Here is a 23,177-nt window from a genome sequence, read left to right as displayed (position 1 = left end):
TGAGGCGGACGCTCTTCTGACTGAGCCAACACACCGGTTTACAAAAGTTTCATGCTGCAAAATGATTAAATCCACATTGACACAACACTAAATGTTTGCTCTTTGCATTTTTTTTTTGAGGGGGGGGGGGTAAGAATGGCATTCATTAACAATTCACAGAAGTTATTCATAAAGTTGCTGAATTTATAGTGATTATAAAGCAAAAAACAGAGAAAAGGATAAATCTTGTTGTTCACTTACATAATCTTAGCATGAGGCCGACTGCTCAATACTGGAGCGAGTGACAGCTCACCTGTGCAAAGAAAATGGTGAAATAATCTTAATCCTCACTCTAATTGAATTTACAATAACGAGGTACCCTTGCATGTTTTAACTCATCCCAAGCATAAGTCATGCTAATTTTACAGGATAAACTTCTTAACTTGAAGGCTGCATTTCCCAATATGTATTCCCAAATTAGAGATTTAAAAGTATTTTTTTCATCATCTAGCAAACGTAAATGCTATAAAAACAACCATTGATTGCATTTTGTTTAATCTACTCAGCTTTAAAGCCCCTTTGCACTAGTATGGTCAGGAGGGATTAGACCTCCCTGCATGGTCACTGACAGGTGGTTACCTCATCGAATCACCTCTCAATTAACATAAGAAAAAGGGGACCATGAGGAACAATGGTCACCAATTAGGCATTGTTTGCTTTATAGTGGGCACAAGTAGCTATAAGTAGTGCAGTGGGGCTTGATGGTATAAAGGTAAACATTGATGAAGTATTACCATCTACTGGAGGGATATCATCTGTGTAGACCGCCTCTCCGGAGCACTGCTCAAAGGCCGACAGGTGAACCAGAGGGCGCCCTATAGGGTCAATATCAGGTTGACTCTCGGGTGGAGGCTGAAATATAAGCGTAATCCACAATATGATCAAACAACCGGATAATGCTATATTAAAGCTATAGACCGGTTTTGGAAACGCCCCCCTCTCAAAAAATAAAATGAAAGCTCTTATTACCAATCATGAGACGGAATATGTTTTGAATAATACCTGATGATACAAATTTTGTCGGGAAACCACCTATTAGTTGATATATGTGGTAAATTATTTTATGTATCAGGATCGGATAGATATCGCACATGTGTCGCGTATAGTCCTATATGCATCTTTCAGTGTGCAGTGCTTGTAACTTACCAAGACTGGGCCAAATTCCAACCTTTTCTGATTGATTCCACAACGTTTCTTTCACAATGCAATCGCAAGACCAGAACTGGTCTTTATCTTGAAAGCTATAAAATAATCACTTCAGGTAGAATAATTTTGTTGACTTTGGATTCAAAACAATAAATGTCACAATGAACTTGTTTTCCACTCTTCCAAAACCATTAGGACTGTATGCCAGAAGTGATGAATCACTTGTGACCATGTTGCCAATGTTGGTGTTAGTCTTTATTAAAATTGTTGTGTGTCATTCACCTGAAAGACCTGAGCACTGGTGAATGTCCCATCAGACAGGCTGGTAAGGAGACTAGCATCAGTCAGAGGAACACCCAGAGCAGTGGTCTCTTCTAGAATCTGGAGAGAGAAAGAGAGAAAACAAATAAAATAAATGTACTAGCTCCCTTTTATCTCAGTGTAGAGGATTTGAAGTATGTGATGATCAACTTCACAAAAGAATAATTTTCTAGCCACTATAAGTCGAAAAGAATATAATTTGAACAAGTAGTCACTATGAATATGACTGACAAAGAAAGCGGACAAAATATGCAGTTCCTCAGGTAGACAAAGGAACATCCCTTCACTGCTATTATGTAAAAATGTGTAGGAAAGGTGTCACATGCATATTCACTTTTTACATAATAGCAGTGAAGGGATGTTCCTTTGTCTACGAGAGGAGCTGTATATTTTGTCCGCTTTCTTTGTCAGTCATGTTCATAGTGAGTAGTGGTGTAATATAGTAGACTGTATTGGATAACTTGTTTAGCATAATAGGCTAAGCAGCTACAAGGTCCACACAAAAATTAAACGCTTCACGCCCAAATAACAGAAGAGCAAAGACAAAGGAACACGTTTTGATTGTAAGATGTAACAGATGCCAATCACTATCATATCAACAATATTACATCAGTCTATGGAGACTCAAGTAAACACACGTTATGATTAACTTGTATGTTAATCTCTAAGTTCCAAAAAAAGTATGTATTTACCATGGGTAACTTTGAATTGAAAAAAAAAATGACTTGGTGGAATTAGACAAAAACATTCACATATAAAGCTTGAAAAAGTAATAAGCAGTAATTAATATATACATGTTTGTAAGAAGCAAACAAAAAAGGCTTGAAAAGACCCAACAAGGCATGAAATAAAGGGATAAGAAGAGAGTTTTTGAAGTCAAAACTATAATTTCTGAGACCTACCTTGGCGTTACCAGTTTCCTTACAGAGGCTGACAAAGCTTCGGATGAAACACGTTGCCATTAGGCAACCTTTGAACCCTGCACTGTTCAGGTCACCTTCTCTATGACCCGCTTCCTGGGTCATGTTTGCAGATATCAAATTCAGAACGTCACAGAGAAACCTTTGATCGAGGGTCCTGAAATGGGAAAAGAAGTGATGTCACTTTAAGGAGTGGAAATATATCAAAAATTTAAAGCTAAAGACCAAATATGGTCATGCGATTGCATTGTGAAAGAAACGTTGTGAAATCGATCAGAAAAGGTTGATCATCTAGCATAGATGTACTGCAAGGTTCTGGAATCATCAAAATGATAAGAAATTTGGCCAAGTCTTCATAAAGTTAGAAGCACTGTACACAGAAAGATGTATATGGGACTACACACATGTGCGCGACACATGCATTTCATATCTCTCAACAGGCGAGAGATACACTAATTTACCAAATATATCAATTAGTAGGCGGTTTCTGGTCAAAATTTTTATCATCATGTAATATTCAAAACATATTCTTTCACATGATTGGTAATAAGAGCCTCCATTTCATTTTTTGAAATTGGGGCGTTTCCAATACTGGTCTTTACCTTTAATACACAAATTCTTGGACCAATATGTTTAGAGATTTTTTTTCAAATTAAAGCAAATTTTGCATTTTCATAACTCCTTGAAAGATAGGACGGGAATATGTGCACTGTTCTTAATAAAATATTGATTGTCTTGACTGTGGTAACTACTTCATAAAAATTTCCAAACAAATATTTGAAATTTTACACTGTAACATACCATATGTCTATAAAACAAGGTCGGGACACGTTAATACACAAGGCAGACTTCAGTCATCCGTCTGTGTTGGATTCAAACCCACAATGTTTGGTTCAAAAGGCAGACGCTTTACCGACTGAGCCAACTTGCCTCCTCCTATTTGCATGGTTTACAGTAAAAATCATTTAAAATCATTTTACAATGAATATCCAATGTACCTATCTCTGAACCGTAAAGGTCCTACAAGACTCTCTCCTCCGAACATGATGGTGAGACTTGAAACGTGGCTGGTGTCTGTAGCATCCATCACAAAGAAGAAAGAACTGTTGACTGTAGCTAGACAGTTCCTCCTTCTCTGACTGATCTTGTGGGCATAGCAGTATTTATGCTGATCAAGTAAACGAAGAGAGATTAATTATTATTATCATCATCATCATCATCATCATCATCATCATCATCATCTTCATCATCATCATCATCATCATCACCATCATCATCATCATTTTCATCATCATCATCATCATCATCATCATCATCATCATCTTCATCATCATCATCACCATCACCATCATCATCATCATCATCATCTTCATCATCATCATCATCTTCATCATCTTCATTATCATCATCACCATCACCATCATCATCATCATCTTCATCATCACCATCATCATCATCATCATCTTCATCATCATCATCATCATCATCATCATCATCATCATCATCATCTTCATCATCATCATCATCATCATCACCATCATCATCATCATTTTCATCATCATCATCATCATCATCATCATCATCATCATCATCATCATCATCTTCATTATCATCATCATCTTCATTATTATCTTCACCATCAACACCATCATCATTTACTAGCCTATCACGCATTTATAATGTGCTGTCGCTCCAATTAGTACACTATTCTGAGGCACAGAGGGATATTGAGAAGAATGCTTTACATATATAAATGAAGGAGGGTGAAAATCATCACCATCATCACCATCACAATCATCGTCATCAGAATCAGAATCATCATAATTCTCACAATCATCACAATCATAGTCATTAGAATCGTCATCATCACCACTAAAATCTTCTTCATCATTCTCTCAATCCTCATCATTGTCACCATTATCACCAGCATCATCATCATCATCAAGGCCATTATCATCATCATCAACATCATCACCATCACCATCACACCAAAAGCACTGAGATGATGTTATACCTTAACAAATAGGAACTTTAGTAGAGCTAGCGAAAAAAAATCATTTGTTTAAATCATGAAACTCTAAAGAATGATTCTGATCATCACCTCATCTCGCGCCTTTGAATGTTATCTGAAACAGATATATGGCGCCATTCAAATGCTGTTCATCATCATCATCATCATCTCAGATAAGAGATAAATAAAGTCAAACCGACCTACCTTTGATGTGTATGGTATGAAGACATGCTTGGCTATCTCTGTTTCTGTCATGGAATTTTCTGCTGACTTCCTAAAGTTCTCATCCAGGACCACCTCTCTTTCACCTGCAAAAAAGAGTTGAATCTACTTAACTAACTAACTAATAACAATTATAAACATGAAGAATTAATTTGTTAGTATGGTTATGGACATTTTATAAACAATCAGTTCATTAGCCCTGCAAGATACATACATGACCCAAGTTTGGCTGTAATCCATCAATCGATTCTTGAGATAAAACGCGATCATGAAAACGGATGTACAGACGTATGTATGGACGTACGATCGTAGCAGAGGCATACAAATTATTTTACTTATCACATTTCTGTAGTAACATTGTAATTTTTCTTAGAAGACGATTAGAAAGAATACCATGATCATACCTCCTTGTTTTATGAGGGTCACAGTAGCCCCGCAAACCACCAGCAGGGGGACCAAGTCTCCTTTTCTTGAAAATCTCCAAATCGTGCCACCCAGACTCTGTACAAACAATTACCGGTAACAGTTAACATTTAAAAGTCCTATCTCACTGAGCGGTGAATGCTTGCGAACGTAGCAAATTTGGGGTTTCGCCAGGGTTTGTCAAAGGTTGCAAAAGGTTGCAAGAAAGTTCGCAAACGGTTTTTCTTGTCGCAATTCTTTTTTAACATGTTCACAATTTTTCCGCAAACAGTTGCAGGCCTTTGCAAAACAGTTGTAAGCCCTTGCAAACGGTTGTAAGACGGTGTCGCACTTTGTTATCGCCAGTTCTCTTTGTTTCGCCAATGCTAGCGACCACGTAACCATATATGGTTCCTTTATAAAATCGACCCATTGACTACCAGGAGTTCGCAAAAGGTCTCAAACGTTCACAAATAGTGGCAAAGGATTGGCAAATAGTTGCTAATCTTCGCAAAAACTGTTGCTAACATTTGCTTACAGTCGCTTATAGTCGCCAACTGCCTTTCGCAAACACTTTCAGAAACATTTGCCCAAATGTTGCTAATTGTCGCTGATTTTCGCCAACAATCGTCAGAAAAATTGGCGAAATTCAAATTCAACATTCGTAAGCATTCGCTGCTCAGTGAGATAGGGCCTTTAAGGATGAGGATAAAGGAATGACAGTATGATTTAGCAACCAAAATTAATAAAGTTGGTCATCCTTTTGATTTCATATACACCTTTTTTCTTCTTTTTTTCTTCTGTTAATCTCCAAAGAGCTACGCAACCTATACCAAAGATCCATATGAACATTATCAGTTGTGTTGCAGGGGCACTAAATACTGGGTTTACACCCTACTCTTTGCGAGAGGTGTAGCGTATTTGAAACATGCATAGGGTGTGACTCTCCTACAAACAGGGCCTCCAGTTAACGTTTTATTCCAATGAAGAGGATGTTTTTCCCTGAAACCGAGCCTGCATTGACAACAAAGGCCATAGGGGCACACAGACACACAGCACGGCAACAATCAGTTTCATATTTTCGTCTGCCAATTTCAGGAGAGCCAGACCACACCACCTCCACCTACTAGTGCTTTTATTTGGGCACTTTTAATATAGATATTATATGAGATGTTAACAAAGAACTTACAGCCATGTTCCTGATCTGTGGACTGGCATACTGTTTCACCAATTTGACGATAGCTGCAAATGTTTTTGTTTGATATTCTGTGAAAAAATTAGAGAATATAAATTCATAGAGAAATGATTCAACAAACAGATAACACAAAAATCAACTGTCATGCAAAAATATGCAGTTCAATGAATCTCAAGCAGAAGTTTGAGCCATGATACAAAAGCCTAGAGAATGTTCCCTGTAAAGTGAAAGGCCTTGCATGTATGCCGTAGCAATACATACATCTCTTTGTGACTGGGATTTATCAAGAAGGAAATAACCTTGAAGCTGTAAAAAAAGGCTGTAGACATTGCTTCATTAATTGTCTCTTTGTTAAATCAGGAGCTTAAATTCATGACAAGAATTTGTTCTGTACATGTTTAGCTAGTGTATGTCAATTATGATGTTTATCTAAAGGACTTGGGCCATTATTACCCCGACTTTATCTCTGGCATTCATGCTCACTGCATTTAAGGAATACAAGATACCCACTTACTATATCTGGGTTGAGTGTGGAAAATGTAGATAAATGCCTTCCCAAAGGATGTTAATACCATAGCAGGGAATTGAACCCTGTACCTTTTGATTTATAGTCCAGTGACTTATCCACTAGACCACAACACCTCTCTTGAACACTCTATTGTCAATACATGAGAGAATTTATACTTACCAGGTAAGACTCCCATCAAGTTGCTCAGTTCCTGACTCAATTGGGTCATCGTGACTCCGCAGCCTATCGTAATACCAAGGTCAGAGGTCGTGACCTGGGTCAATTCTTCAATCAATGGACCAGGGGAGATGACCATGGGGTAGGTTGACCCTGCTCTCCTTTTGTTACCTAGTACAAAAAGCAGAAATATTTTAAAAGGGCTAAAATAATCAATATTTCTGCATCCAATTGGCAACAGTAATACTTTCATTTTATTGCTACATTTTTGCACAAAAAAAAATATATGTCAGAAAAGAACATATGGATATCAGCCATGATGCCCGTAATTAGCAATTTAACAATTGCAGACATATGGGTCATGTCCTGTAGAGTTTTCATTGAACTAAGTTGTTCCCAAGTCAACAAAATGTTACTATTTAAATGCAAAACAAGTGACTGGCGTTCTCTTGGTTGGACTTGATCTTTTTTTGGACAATCAGACTCTTCATAGGACTGGCCATACTCTTTTTACTCACCTATAATGGTGTTGCCTACTATGAAGGGAGCCGCAGGATACTTGCTCTTCAACTGAATGATCTCATTGAGGGAGGATGCTATAACCCATTTAGTTTGACCTTTCTTGAATGTCACTGACCTTGTATAATTGTCATGATCAAGCTGGTATAAAAAAAAGCATATAAGGGAATATGAAGAAGAAAAAAAAATTGATACAAAATTATCTCTTGAACCAAAGTCACAACATTATAAACAGCTTCATAACACCCACAAAGGAAAGAATCTTGGTTCTATGAGAGAATGTTCTGCAGTCAATATCTCACCCTAACCGATTTCCTAACTTTAAAGCCCACTGCACTGCACTACTTACAGCTACTTGCGCCCTCTATATAGTAAACAATGCCTAAGTGGTGACCGTTGGTCCCTTATGATCCACTTTTTTTTATGTTTATTGAGAGCTGATTTGATGAGATAACCACCTGTCCGTGGCCATGCAGGGAGGTATAATCTCTCCTGGCCAAACTAGTGCAGATGGGCTTTAAAACTCTAGGCCGAACACTATTAGCCTGTCCCTAACACTTAACCTAACAAGTCAACCCTACATGTAATCCTCCCCATATATTATATGCATTTTTTTACAAAAGAATGACTGTAGTAACTGTTGCAAGCTAGAGAAACTGGAATCCTTGATAAAATTGTTTCTTTTGGTTGCCTTACCAGTAAATCCGGTGGGAATATCGGCTCTTGGGTGGGGTCGAATCCTTTGTAAGTCTTGCTTGTCAGTGAAGGCACCTGTTAATTACAATTGGACATAAATAAATCACAAGTAAGCACATGAACAGATTACCTAGAATACTAAAACTAAATTGCGAATGGAAGGAACTTCTAACAGATTCTAAAAGACAGAAATTCTTTACACAGAGAGAGTTCTTTAGAATCGACTACTTTCAGACCCTCTGTGGAAAAAGATTTCACTTTTCTCAAACAAAATTGATTCAACTCTTTACTTTCAGGGTTCTCTTTCTCTTTTGCCAGAAGGGGTTTAATTCATAAACTTTAACACAGAATACCCTTCTGGCTCAGAACTGACAATAACCATTCAGAGATCTGCTGTTTATCACAGGCAACCTTTAGTTAATACGTTTAATAGCTGTTATTCAACAATCTCTACTTCATTACACATTAAAGGAACAGAACTTAATGGTCTCACAGAATTTTGAATGAGGAAAATAAGGCATCTGTTTCCTTTTTGCTTACACTAACCCAACCATGACAGAGTCAAGTATGGCACTGGTCTACTCACCTTCATGTCTGCCCCTTCTTTGGTCTGTGTCTCCTGTTCCTTCCCAGCACAGTAACAGTTGTCCTGAACAAACAAACAAATCACAAATAATAAAGAGAAAAGAAATTGTGTTGGACATAAAAATAACCGTATCAAATGCAGAAAGAAACATTATGAATCTGTTATTAAGGACATATGTTAAATAGACCACATGTGCCTGCTGCAGATGATGAAATTGACTTTGTTTTCCCTTTTATCGCAGGATACACTCAGGTCTCTCATTAAGTGCCCACTATTCAAATGAATTCTCAAACAAGCCAGAAAATCTACATGTACCTTTATGTGTTTAAGAACTAATGGCTATATAAGCAGCTTTTCTTGTTCACCTCGATTAGTGCAGATATGATTATACTGGTTATGGTTGGTACCGTTGGTTTGAGCTTCTGAAAAAAAGTTGACCTGAAATTTGCTTAAATGACAGTTGCTCTGGGTTTTATTTTGTCAGAATATAGAGTTGATTGAGGTAAGGGTTGCAATTAGGTCTTTGGTTAGGTTTACATGTAGCTTCATGTTTAGCGTTGGGGATAGTGTTTGGTCCTTTGAAAGCCCCACTGCACTACTTATAGCTACTTGCCCCTCTATATAGCAAACAATGCCTAATTGGTGCCTGTCGTTCCCCCATGATCGTCTTTTTCTTATGTTAATTGAGAGCTGATTTGATGAGGGAGGTCTAATCCCTCTTTGCCAAACTAGTGCAGACGGGCTTTAAAGAAGAAAGTAGAGTCCAGAGAATTCAGTTCACGTACCCCACAGAATGTCCTGAAGCCATCCAGGATCTGCCTGTAGCCTGTACATCGGCACAGGTTACCTTCTATAGCTGTCATGATGTCATCCATGCCTGGTTTAGGGTTGTTACGTAGCAGGGCGTACACTGACATCACCATACCTGGGGTGCAGAACCCACACTGTGTGCCATGGTGCTTGGCAAGGCGCTCCTGGAGACACAAGGATTGTATATGTAAAGTAAAAGTTTCTTTTGGCATGGGTGTCTGAGAGATGTTTATGTAAATGTGAGTGCATTTGTTGATCACAAGCTAAGTTATATATTCAGAAGAAGAGGGGAGATACTATTTATGTAATTGTAATTGTAGTTGTAATTCAATTTTTTCGGGCCTTCCGCATTCGTACCTACTTCCACTTCAAAGAATTCAGAATACTGCTGCAAGGCTTGTTACTCTCTCAAGAAAATTTGAGCACATAACCCCAATATTGCGTTCTCTTCATTGGCTTCCCATACACCATCGTATAATATTTAAAGTTTTTCTTCTTACATACAAAATTCTCCATGGCCAAGCCAGTAAATATCTTTCAGATTTGATATCCTTTCGTTCTTCTAGATCTTTAAGACTGCTTCGATCATCATCAACTTTGCAGTTAACCCTTGGACCTTGTACCGTTACATAATATGGCAATCGAGCTTTCTCAGTATATGCCCCTATCCTTTGGAATAAATTACCAGCACATTTTCATAATATTCATTCTCTTGACCAATTTAAGTCCTTGCTGAAAACGCACCTTTTTAATTCATGAATGATATTCTGCAGTTGTGAGTCGGTCAAAGAAGGTGTACACCGTCTTATTTCTTGTTTGTTCGATCTTATGTTTGATCCTATAATAATAATAATAATAATAATAATAATAGCCTAATAGTCCACTCCAAATTTTATTAAACCGAAACAGAATTTTTTTTTGCCCAATTGATCGTGAGCCCGGCAGCCACTGAGCCAGATCGACGTTGCTCTATCTCTATGTTTGACCTTATGTATGTTTGATCTCACTCTTTTTTTTAATTATTATATATGCATGATTTATTGAATAAAGAACAGATGTATAAGTTGTGTGTTTATTATGAGTTTTGGTAAATATTTTTTTAGTCAGACTATGGTGCGCTTTTAATAGAGACACCCGTATTAAGTGCCTAATAAATATTTTGTATTATTATTATTATTATTATGTAAATTTTTTGAAATGAAGTATTTATTGTCCATTCTGAATTTGTTTTTCATTGCTTAAAGTTTAGAGAGATCAATTTATGAAAAAGAGATAATAATAATCATAGATAGTTACATTAATGGTAAACTACATTCATAACAGCTTTAGTTGGGTAATGTTTCAGAAAAAAAGATGAAATATACAGAGCAAGTGAGAAAGAGCAAGAGAAAGGCATTGGCAGAAGGAGAGAAGAAGAAAAAGAAAGTTGGAAGAGAAGAAAGCTGCTGAATGCCTAGAAGAATGTAAGTCTGACAGATGCAACAGGAAAAACATAAATGTTTGAATACATTCAAACTTGCTTAAGAAAAACAAACAGCCTATACTAATTTGTTTTCCATAAATTTGTTCTCTTGGTGAAACATGAACAAATAGAAGCGCATGTGCATTGATTTAGACAGCATGCCAAACAAACTATTTTCCTTGTGTTCGTATGTATCGATCAGCCTTTATATAGGTACTGTTTTTTTTCACAAAGACTAAGGTTGACTCTAAGTTGGACTTAACTATGGCAGGCCATTCATGCCACTGGTTGTTCTCACCATTATGATCTTTAGAAAATATTTTTCCTTCAATAATGAATTATCAAAAAATGTAAATTTTGTAGATTTGAGACCATGAATTGTACATCCCTTGAGAGAACAATGCCAGTAAATGGTGAGAGCAACCAGTGCATGAATGGCTTGCTATAGTTAAGTCCAGCTTAGAGTCGACCTTAGTCTTTGTGAATCACTCCCCAGGTATCATACTTATTCTCGTCCCTACCTGAACCGCATGTAGCCCAGTTCTTACATCCCCCACACCTTCCACAGTAGTCACAGCTCTCCCATGTACCAGACATAGAGGCAACAAGCATGCAGTTACTGCTACATGGCTGAAAAACAAAATGCAAAGCTAACAATATGTTGTACTAAACATTTCAATGCATGCAGTATATATGTTGGTAATGACTGCAAGTTTAAAAAGGGAGATACTGATTGAATTTTCCCTCATGAAAAAAATTAATCATAAGTTACTTTTATTTCTCTGTCTGTCTGTCTCTCCGTTTGTGTCTTTTCTTTCTTTCTCTCTCTCTCTCTCTCACTCTCTCTCTCTCTCCTGATGCCATGGTGGTGGTGACTCTTTCTTGAGCATCATAAAAAATAGTTAAATGCCATTTATTTCTGGTAAGCCCTTACAAATGTTTGCTAGATTTCTTCTCTAAAAAATTATGAAGCCTGGAACATCAACATTTCTGGCATATGTATAAAATATAGATCATTGATACATGAGGATCAGTATGAGAACAATTACAAAAAAGCTTTGAATTTCTTCTTTGCTGTCAAAAGTACACTTTTGCTTTAATCGTTATCTAATATGAAATCTTTACCTGATTTTCTTAGTGTAAGGGTCAGCTGATGATATCATCACAGTACAAGCTCCACATCCTCCTTGACCACAAGCTGCCTTTGTACCGGTCAAGCGTACTGACGATATGACAGAGTTAAAGACTTTTCATTGGTACAGTAATATTTTATAAACAACTTATGTAGGCAATAATTACTGCTTCTATGAAATAAATATTTAAAACAATTTATGGCTTTTGGTTGCAAATAACAGGGGTGCACCTTAAACAATACATACATGCAGGGAACTCACATTAAATGTTTAATCAGCACTAGTGGGTCTCATCTAGGAAGTATAAAATATGCACATAAATTTCAAGACTTTCGAGTTAAAATCAAATCATATCATAAGACCTAACTTAAGCGATATCTTTGGACTGTTTTTTACAAGGAATTTTCTTTCAATATACCGAAATGAATGAACAAAAATGGAACTCTTTGAGAAAGGATACATTTTGTCCTCAGGTAAACCAAGAGATTCATCTCGGGGTCCACATTATCTTCCTCAACCTGTTACACAGGAGGGAGAGATGGAGGGAGGGAGGGAGGGAGGGAGGAAAGGAGAAAGGAAGGAGGGGAGTGAGGGAGATAGAGGGGAAGGTGGAGATGGAGAGAGATGGGGAAAGTGAGAGATAAATAGACAAAGAGAAAGAGAGAGAGAGAAAGAGAGAGAAGGGGAGGGAAGAAATAAGAGAACAAATATGTACACATACCTTTGTTTCATGAATATTTAGCAAACAATAATTAATTGATACAAGACAATATAACACCTTTAGGTTGTAACTAAAACAAATTACATGTATATGTGTTTCGATATTTTTAACACTTTTTAATGACTTGTTTTATGGATGGTATATTTGTTTTGTACCTGGTACTTTTATATCAAGACTCCATTGCCATATGTCAACCTAGCTGTTTCAAGATTACAAATGTAGATTTCTTCCAAGGTTGTCTTTTACATATAAATACCATCAAAAGAACAAACAGTCAATGTCATAAGACATATTGGGCATATAGAGCTGACATCGGTACTGTATTACTTCCATATAATCAAGCTACACACTGTACAGGTCTAAACTACATGGACCAATAGTTTCTATTTCGATGGATTTATAAATTGTGCAACATAGTTGGGAAAGCTCCTGCGGTCTAGTTTCAAACAAATAGTAACAATGCATAATCACAAAAGGATTTTTGTTCTTCATTCTCTCCATCAAAAATGTTTTTAAAAAAAAAAAAAAAAAAGGGGGGGGGGGGGGTATCATTAAAAGCGACAATTCCATTAGCAAGTAAAAAGTTAAATATTCGTTAAAAACAATTCTATTTCTACTTCCATATATCACAGAATTCATCATTACCACAGGTGTAGTTTGGTACACATACAATTGCCAATACATGTATCTTTGACTCCTGTCGAATCACCTTTCTCTAGACTGTTTTTTTTTTTTCTTCAAAAGTTGAATAACACCTTAGAAAAACAACCTACCTTAACTCCATTGCAGAAAAACACCAACGTGTCAGTTCCTTCCATGCTCATCCTGTCTCTTCAGACTAAAGTGAAAGATAGTGATGTTTTGTAATGGTGAACTGTGATTATAACTACAGAGGGGCTTTTCACAAAATTTGTCATCAGTGACAAATGACAGTTTTTTGTTATAAGCTACTGAAATCCATGCTTTTGATTGGTTATCAGCAAATTTGTCACTGATTTTAGTCATTTTTCATTGAAAAAAGGCTTTGTGAAACGGGTCCCAGATCTATCACACTGCATCCTTCTTGGGATATTATGAAGTAGAAATTAAGCCACCCACTGAATGAGTCACTCAAGTGCATACAGTATTCAGTATTTATTTAATTCCATAGTAAACTAGATGGAATTTTGACTGCGCACAGTCGAAAATGATGCCTCCGCCATAGAGCAATTTAAACAAGTTTGGAGTTTAAATCTCCAGTGGTTCTTGAGATATCATGATAACAATCTCAATGTATGGAATTTCATAAGTTGACCTCTGTGACCCTTGACCTTTGACCTACGTGCTCCAAAATCTAATCAGATTGTCTTCCTATGGTGATACACACTATCATTAAGTTTGAAGTTTAAATCTCCAGTGGTTCTTGAGATATTATGATATGGTGATACATACTATCATTAAGTTTGAAGTGAAAATTCTCCAGTGGTTCTTGAGATATCGCGATAACGATCTCAATGTATGGAATTTCATAAGTTGACCTCTGTGACCCTTGACCTTTGACCTACGTGCTCCAAAATCTAATCAGATTGTCTTCCTATGGTGATACACACTATCATTATGTTTGAAGTTTAAATCTCCAGTGGTTCTTGAGATATTATGATAACAATCTCAATGTATGGAATTTCATAAGTTGACCTCTGTGACCCTTGACCTTTGACCTAGGTGCTCCAAAATCTACTCAGATTGTCTTCCTATGGTGATACATACTATCCTTAAGTTTGAAGTTTTTACATCTCCAGTGGTTCTTGAGATATCATGATAACAATCTCAATGTATGGAATTTCATAAGTTGACCTCTATGACCCTTGACCTTTGACCTACATGCTCCAAAATGTAATCAGATTGTTTTCCTATAGTGATACACACTATCACTAAGTTTGAAGTTTAAATCTCCAGTGGTTCTTGAGATATCATGATAACAATCTCAATGTATGGAATTTCATAAGTTGACCTCTGTGACCCTTGACCTTTGACATACGTGCTCCAAAATCTAATCAGATCATCTTCCTATGGTGATACATACTATCCTTAAGTTTGAAGTTTAAATCTCAAATGGTTCTTGAGATATCGCGCTAACAAACTCAATACAAGGAATTTCATAAGTTGACCTCTGTGACCTGTGACCTTTGACCTACGTACTCCAAAATCTAATCAGATCGTCTTCCTATGGTGATAAATACTATTCCCGAGTCTTAAGTTTAAATCTTAAATGGTTCTTGAGATATTGTGATAACGGTCAAACGGGACGGACGTACGGACGGACAACCCGAAAACATGATGCCTCCGGCACCACCTTCGGTGGCGGAGGCATAAAAACAGTAACATCAAGATAATTACTTTTACATAATTATTATTAACATAGACTAGTACAATATTGACAGTAAAAAAACAAAAAAGTAATTGGGTTGCTGTATAAAAACCCTAGAGCCGAGGGTTTGTCTAGCTGGACAGCCATACAAATGTATTCAAAGTCTATGGGGGGACCGGAGAAGATGGCAAGGCGTTTGATGTAATAAGGCGCTACGTACTGCACTGAATGGTGGTTTACTATTTCTTTGGTTGATTGAAGTTTGACTTTGAACAAAGTTTCTTGGTTCTTCTTGGTTGGTCCTCCAAAATAATACTCATCTGACAAGTTTTAACTGGACACACACAGCCATAATCTCCCAGTCTCATTCATCTCTATCTTGTTCTCTCAAACTTAATGATTCAACTAGTATGGTGGTGTGACCAAAGTTCGCGCGTGACCTAAGTTCGCTATCTCAAAAAAGCAGTAATATTACGAAAATCTGATATCACTGATGGAAAGAGGAACATAAAATTACCCAGAAGTGAAATTTTCTTTGGAATTGGGTACGAAATTGTGAAAATATTGACAAAAGATCGGCAAATTTTGCAATATTTTGCGTCCGTTCCGAAAAATGATCAACTTACCGATAAGGGTCTGAAAATCTTCAATTTGAGAGCAGACTTCCTCAAAATTGTAAGTAAACAGTGGTACTAACTGATAGTATGATATCTTGCCTTGCAAATTATGATATTACCTTATTTTTGATGGATCACACTTTTTGATAAATCAACTGTAAACCCCCGTGCGTGAAGTTAGGTCTCGTTGTTTTTATGACTTTTTTAGATGCAGCGCGCACGAACGATCGGACATCGGATTTTTAGATCGCGATATCTCCGAAATCCTTCGACGATAAAATTTTCTAGTTGAACTAATCTGTAGTTAAAAACTTCGCCGTCCCTTTGGTTATAATTGAAATCAATAAATTTGTGTAGAATATGGGAAATTGTAGTTCGAATATCACATTTTGTAATATGTTCTAAAATGTCCGCGAACTTTGGTCACCCCTTCATACATGCCATATCCTCTTTATTTCCCCTTCCAGTATCAACTGTTTCACCTCACTTTCGTTGGAAGCTAGACGATCAGCTACTAGGTCTAGGCACGGACGAGTGGTGGTAGCGGTGCTTGGATGGCAAGTACGACTGGGGGCCGTTTCTCGAAACCAACTCCATGACAGTCATATCTTTGTCGGGGACCTACGGAGATGTCATGAAGCGGATAAACCGTTTCACAAAGCCATGACAGACATGATATCGATATATCGCGATACTAGCAGCTCAAGAACACAGTCTTTGTCACGATCCATTTGATTTATTAAGAATAACCCAAAACAAGTTTTGGGGCTAAAATTGTTCAAAAAGAAATATATACATATAAATTCTCCTAAAATAAATAATAAATAGTGTCATTATCATATTTACATCATCAAACAATTTGCATATTTCTGTAAAGATTCATAAATTGAAGAAAAACCGGTGAGTGTTTTTTTTTCGACAGTCGAATCAAAAGTTAGTTGAAGGATACCGTAATGTGATAGTTTATCAATACGTACTTTTTTGTTTATTGTGACGAGGAATTTTAGGCAAAATGTCTTTTCTCAGCCAGTTTTTATTCTAGAGTCTCATAAATACTCGTTATATAATTGATTTGATATTGAAAATATAATTTGGAAGAAGTAATTAGAGGGAATAATAATGCACATAGGCCCCAAAGGTATGACGGTATCCTAAGAAAAGACTATGGATCGACTATGGAAAACGGTGTGTAACATTCTTACCTTTCTTATTTATATGTTATAGTTTGATGATTTGTGATTTAGTGTTTATACACGTATTCAGCTTTTTAAAGTTTCTGTATAATTTGTATTCTCACTTTTGTACATTTGCATTTCGCATCCCAGAGAATTACGTACCGAACTTGTCTAGATCTATATTTTTCTCAAAATGAAAGTGAAACTAATCGTCCATTTCGCGGCCCATGGAATGGCAACAAACTGACTTGTGATGGCGCTTTACAGCAATTAAAAAGATATGACAGGTTCGGAGCAGTGACAACTCGCTTGTCGCGGAAGTTGTCGCTCATCTTGGCAAAGACGGCTTCGTGAAACACTTAGCTGACAAGTTGCGTGACAGTGGCGAGATGTCGTTGATCTTGTATGGCGGTGTGACCAAAGTTCGCGCGTGACCAAAGTTTGCTTTCTCAAAAAATCGGTAAGATTTCGAAAATCTGATATCACCAATGGAAAGAGGGTCTTAAAATTACCCAGAAACGAAATTTTCTTTAGAATTGGTTGCGAAATTGTGAAAATATTGACAAAAGATCGGCAAATTTTGCAGTTATTTGCGTCCGTTCCGAAAAATTATCAACTTATCGATAAGGGTCTGGAAATCTTCATTTTGAGATCAGAAATCCTCAAAATTGTAAGTAAAGAGTGGTACGAACTGATTGTACGATATCTTGCCTTGCAAATTATGATATTAGATCTACCTTATTTTTGATGGATCGCATTTTTTGATAAATCAACTGTAAACCACCGTGCGTGAAGTAAGGTCTCATTGTTTTTATGACTTTTTTAGATGCAGCGCGCGCGCACGATCGGACATCGATTTTTTGGAGTCGGGCTAACTCGGCCCACGGGACTACTCGGCCCAGCTGGAAAAACTGGGCCGAGATGTCCCGACCTGATTAATCGATCGAGAGATACCAATGTGTATATGTTTGTGCTCTTTGTGACTTAATAATGCCCTTTCCAACCAAAATCTTTAATGGAATTGTGTTAAATGATACCAATGAAGACAATTTATAACTTATCTTTAGGTAAAATGACAAAAAAATGACATTTCGGACAATTTACTCACAGCTCGCAATCCGCATTGCCGCACGTACATTAAATGTGCGTTGTATCTACTCGGACCACTGAAATTCGAGCAGTGTTTTCGTCGGTAAATCACTGCAAAAATATCATTTTTATCTCGTATGAAGGTCTATTTTTTTATTCCTGACACAGATTTCATTATTGAGAAGTCGAATATAGTACATTTTAGATGAGATGGTTGATGTTTGTTCACATTCTTTCGTCCTGGCCGTAAATTAGCAGACTACTGCCTAGTGCTACCGCAGCAGCTCAGCTCAGTGTGCAGCTAGCCGTACAGCGCCGCCGGCCGGGTCGGCGGGGGAATTCACTGACTCGGCGCCCGTACCGGGCCGCTGCACTGCATTGCATGATTGTACTGCCCAATTTGATCGAGTGATGTGAGTATAACTAATCAAACTAGATCTATATCTACTGTATTATCATTATTCATTCCGAGTAGAATATCCAATTTGATTTAGTGAGTAAACTAGACCTAGATCTATATCTACTGTAGCTACATCATTATCATATACTAGATTAGTCATTCAGAGTAGAATATCCGATTAATGAAGGAATGGAATTTTTCTTTTTTCATAATCAGATAATCATATTTTACTCCTAAAAGTTAAAGACTTGATAAAATAGCTAGATCTAACGTAAGGGCCTAGCCTAGTACTGTAAGAGAAGTGAGCTGAAGAATCGCCTTCTTCTTTTATTTTGGAGGGGCAGGCGCGTAGCCAGGGGGGGGGGGCAGTGGGGGCGGTCGCCCCCCCCCCCCCAAAAAAAAAAGAGAAAAAAAGAAGAAAGGAAGAGGACGTAGGAAGAAAAAGGATTAAGAGTCGAGAACGGTACAACGAATCGTCTTCTTTCTCTAATTATTTAATGAAACATCAAAGCTTCCGCGCTTCGCACGAGAAGGGGGGGACAAAACTGAATTCAGGTAAGGATAAAGAGTCGAGATCGGTACAACGAATTGTCTTCTTTAGTAATTTATAAAACGTAAATGCTTCCACGCTTCGCGCGGGAGCGGGGAAACTGAATTCAGACAAGGATCTAGAGTCGAGAACGGTAAAACGAATCGTCTTCTTTCCCTAATTATTTAATGAAACATTAAAGCTTCCGCGCTTTGCGCGGGAAGGGGGGATGGAACTGAATTCAGATAAGGATTAAGAGTCGAGATCGGTACAACGAATTGTCTTCTTTAGTAATTTATAAAACGTAAATGCTTCCACGCTTCGCGCGGGAGCGGGGAAACTGAATTCAGACAAGGATCTAGAGTCGAGAACGGTAAAACGAATCGTCTTCTTTCCCTAATTATTTAATGAAACATTAAAGCTTCCGCGCTTTGCGCGAGAAGGGGGGATGGAACTGAATTCAGATAAGGATTAAGAGTCGAGAACGGTACAACGAATCGTCTTCTTTCTCTAATAAATTATGAAACGTCAACGCTTCCACGCTTCGCGCGGGAGCGGGGAAACTGAATTCAGACAAGGATCTAGAGTCGAGAACGGTAAAACGAATCGTCTTCTTTCCCTAATTATTTAATGAAACATTAAAGCTTCCGCGCTTTGCGCGAGAAGGGGGGATGGAACTGAATTCAGATAAGGATTAAGAGTCGAGAACGGTACAACGAATCGTCTTCTTTCTCTAATAAATTATGAAACGTCAACGCTTCCACGCTTCGCGCGGGAGCGGGGAAACTGAATTCAGACAAGGATCTAGAGTCGAGAACGGTAAAACGAATCGTCTTCTTTCCCTAATTATTTAATGAAACATTAAAGCTTCCGCGCTTTGCGCGGGAAGGGGGGATGGAACTGAATTCAGATAAGGATTAAGAGTCGAAAACGGTACAACGAATCGTCTTCTTTCTCTAATTAATTATGAAGTGTCAACGCTTCCACGCTTCGCGCGGGAGCGGGGAAACTGAATTCAGACAAGGATCTAGAGTCGAGAACGGTAAAAGGAATCGTCTTGTTTCTCTAATTATTTAATGAAACATCAAAGCTTCCGCGCTTCGCACGAGAAGGGGGGACAGAACTGAATTCAGGTAAGGATAAAGAGTCGAGATCGGTACAAGGAATTGTCTTCTATCTCTAATAATTTATAAAACGTCAATGCTTCCACGCTTCATCCATCCCTCTAATCATCAATATCGTCTTCATCCCTTACATCATCAAAATTGTCTCCATCCCTCTCATCATCTCTAATTCTCCATCCCTCACATTGTCTCCATCCCTCTCATCATCTCCATCCCTCACATTGTCTCCATCCCTTTCATTATCAATATCGTCTCCATTCCTCTCATCATCTCCATCCCTCACCAATCCCTCTCATCATCTCCATCCCTTACATCATCAACATTGTCTCCATTATGTATTATGCCACATTGTGGAAATGCAATTTTATTTTTTTAATTCATTATTTATTTATAGTATGTACATATTTACAGGTACACAAGATCAGATATAAATCTGTTAACCCCCAGCCCCCCCCCAAAAAAAAAAAAAAATTGTAACATGCAGATGACACGCCACACCATTCCTTGTGTTGTGGTATTGGTACGTATTATTTCATATGCAATTTACAAGGCAAAAAAAAATCTAAATAAATAAAGTTAAAGCAATTAAATAAAAATGAGGACATGTTTGAAAAACACACATAATAGCAATAAACATTATTTGTTTACGACTCCAAGATACAAATTCCAACAATATGACGTCAAGCTGACTCAAAATAACAAATGATAAGCAGGTGTAATCGTGTATTAATTTTATGCCACGTTGTAATGCAAATTTGTTTTTTTTATTTATTATTTATTTATAGTATACATATTTATACAGGTACACAATATATCAGATATAAATCTGTTAACCCCCAGCCCCCCCCCCCAAAAAAAATATATAAAAATTGATTTTGCTCATAGATCTTTGCCTCTGTTGCTGATTACATACCCGGCCGAGATGGATGGGAGGGGGGGGGGGGGCAGCTGCCTTTTAGAAATTTGAGGAACAGTTAAATTAATGACCAGTTGACCAAAGGTCCAGGAGAAGGCTTACAAGAATTAAGATCCCCCTGCCCAGGGGCGGCCGAGCGACTTCCAAAGTGGGGGGGGGGCACCAACAAAAAAGGGCACTTTCTGGAGAAAAAAAGGGCACCTACAGTGGGAAATCTCAAAGCGAAAATATACAATTTTTTAGACATTGGTATATACCCCTACATTGTGATTACATTATCAGGGATGATTTCAATATTTGTTTTTCTTCATACATCATACAAGATATCGCTTAAGCATCATACTTTACAGTTGGGTGTGATGTCTGAATATGCATTTACGAGCGAGCGAAGCGAGCGTGAAAAATTTCAAAGATCTACATTGTATGAGGTCGCAGTGCGAAAAATTACATCTTATAAAGAGGAAAAAAGCCAATCGTGATGGGGTTATAAGCACATTCTCATAACGGAAGACTGAAAAGACCTTTGATAAGTAACATAATTATATCATCTTTAAATGCGAGCGAGCGCAGCGAGCGAACTTTGGGGGAAATTGCTCTCAGTCGCCTTAAATAAGGGGCACGTTTAATGATTACAAGAAAAGGGGACAATTATCGAAAGGGATAAGACACTTATACGAAAAGAAAAGGAGCACGTGTCAAAGTACAAAGGATTATTATAAGAGGTGAAAATGAGACAAAAAGGCGTTTACGAAAATGGGAAATAGGCATTTGTTGACGGAAAAGGGGCACCCATCAGATTTTGATAGGGGCATTTATAAGAGGTGAAAAGGGGATAGTTCCCTTATTAGAAAGGAAAAGGGGCACGTATCATTATTAAAAGGGGAATTATCAAAGTTGAAAAGGGGCATTGACCAGATATGAAAAGGGGCACTTATAATAAAGGAAAATGTGCATTTGTTGAATGAAAAGGGGGCACCGTTCAGATTTTTAAAAGGGGCAGTTATGAGAAGGGGAAGGAACTATTTCTTTTTAACGGGGGCACTTATCATAAGGAAAAGGGGCACTTATTAGAAAATGAGAGGGGCACATGTTAAAATGAAAGGTGTGCTCATCCGAGTTTAAAAAAAGGGGATAGTTATTAAAAGGAGAAGGGGCACTTCTTACAAAGGAAAAAAGGGGAAGTTGTCAAAGTAAAAGGAGCACCTCTTAGTTTTGAATAGGGCAATTATCAGAGGTAAAGGGGGCACTTATTAAAAGTGAAAAGGGGCACTTCTCGTACCTGAAAAGAGGCACTTACTAGAGATTAAAAAGGGCACTTATTCAAGATTATTTCATGATTTATGAGAATGGAAAATGGACACTTATTGCAAAGGAAAATGGGAACATGTCGAAGGAAAAGGGGCATGTGTCAAAAATAAAAAAAGGGCACTCGTCAGAGGTGAAAAGGGGGAAGGGGCACTTTTACTAAGTAATAGGGGCACTTGTCAAATGAAAAGGGGCACCTTTCCTATGTAAAAGGGGCACTTCTTACAAAATAAAAGGGGCACTTTTCCTATGTAAAAAGGGGCACTTTTGGGGTATCTGAAAAAGTGGGAGGCACTTTGCCCCCCCCCCCCCCCCATCCCCGGGAGGGCCGCCTCTGCCCCTGCCCCTCCATGCACCGGCACGTCATTGCAATATCATGTCTTAATTTGCTTTGTATATATCTCTTTGATTCCCAGAAAAAGGGAACAAAAAGGAGATTTTTTGGTTTGTTTGGGGGGGGGGGGGTGGTGGGGGCTGCATTATTTATACAAAAAACTTGAAGCCAATACCTTCTTTTCGTAGAATTTTTTGGAAGCAGCCCCCTCCAAAAAAATAAGGCGATTCTTCAGCTCACTTCTCTGCTTAGAGTACTAGGCTAGGCCCTTACGTTAGATCTAGCTATTTTATCAAGTCTTTAACTTTTAGGAGTAAAATATGATTATCTGATTATGAAAAAAGAAAAATTCCATTCCTTCATTAATCGGATATTCTACTCTGAATGACTAATCTAGTATATGATAATGATGTAGCTACAGTAGATATAGATCTAGGTCTAGTTTACTCACTAAATCAAATTGGATATTCTAC

At 37.7% G+C, this 23,177-nt stretch overlaps 1 protein-coding gene across 3 annotated transcripts in view; it reads right to left on the bottom strand.

Annotated features, from left to right (window-relative positions):
- The window catches only part of LOC756453 (xanthine dehydrogenase/oxidase), a 41,871-nt gene that overhangs the window by 17,374 nt on the left and 1,320 nt on the right, over positions 1 to 23,177 (bottom strand). Inside the window, exons 2-19 of one of the 3 annotated variants that reach the window (XM_030992401.1) lie at positions 16,315 to 16,453; positions 13,642 to 13,706; positions 12,608 to 12,665; positions 12,140 to 12,236; positions 11,536 to 11,644; positions 9,528 to 9,716; positions 8,743 to 8,805; positions 8,157 to 8,231; positions 7,460 to 7,601; positions 6,945 to 7,112; positions 6,251 to 6,327; positions 5,064 to 5,160; positions 4,642 to 4,745; positions 3,425 to 3,594; positions 2,409 to 2,583; positions 1,468 to 1,566; positions 774 to 891; positions 241 to 292 (exon numbers count right to left, since the gene is read on the bottom strand). In XM_030992401.1, the coding sequence (XP_030848261.1) occupies positions 241 to 292; positions 774 to 891; positions 1,468 to 1,566; positions 2,409 to 2,583; positions 3,425 to 3,594; positions 4,642 to 4,745; positions 5,064 to 5,160; positions 6,251 to 6,327; positions 6,945 to 7,112; positions 7,460 to 7,601; positions 8,157 to 8,231; positions 8,743 to 8,805; positions 9,528 to 9,716; positions 11,536 to 11,644; positions 12,140 to 12,236; positions 12,608 to 12,665; positions 13,642 to 13,692 (1,844 nt within the window). In that variant the 5' untranslated portion in view covers positions 13,693 to 13,706; positions 16,315 to 16,453. Of the gene's footprint in view, positions 1 to 240; positions 293 to 773; positions 892 to 1,467; positions 1,567 to 2,408; positions 2,584 to 3,424; positions 3,595 to 4,641; positions 4,746 to 5,063; positions 5,161 to 6,250; positions 6,328 to 6,944; positions 7,113 to 7,459; positions 7,602 to 8,156; positions 8,232 to 8,742; positions 8,806 to 9,527; positions 9,717 to 11,535; positions 11,645 to 12,139; positions 12,237 to 12,607; positions 12,666 to 13,641; positions 13,842 to 16,314; positions 16,454 to 23,177 lie in introns of those variants that run through there. The other 2 variants (XM_030992400.1, XM_030992402.1) reach the window with 2 other exon arrangements.

The sequence above is a fragment of the Strongylocentrotus purpuratus genome, unplaced genomic scaffold (assembly GCF_000002235.5).
Source record: "Strongylocentrotus purpuratus isolate Spur 01 unplaced genomic scaffold, Spur_5.0 spur5_scaffold_2, whole genome shotgun sequence".
NCBI classification, from domain to species: domain Eukaryota; kingdom Metazoa; phylum Echinodermata; class Echinoidea; order Camarodonta; family Strongylocentrotidae; genus Strongylocentrotus; species Strongylocentrotus purpuratus.
Note: the sequence above shows the minus strand (reverse complement) of the source record. Positions and strands in the feature narration are given on the sequence as shown.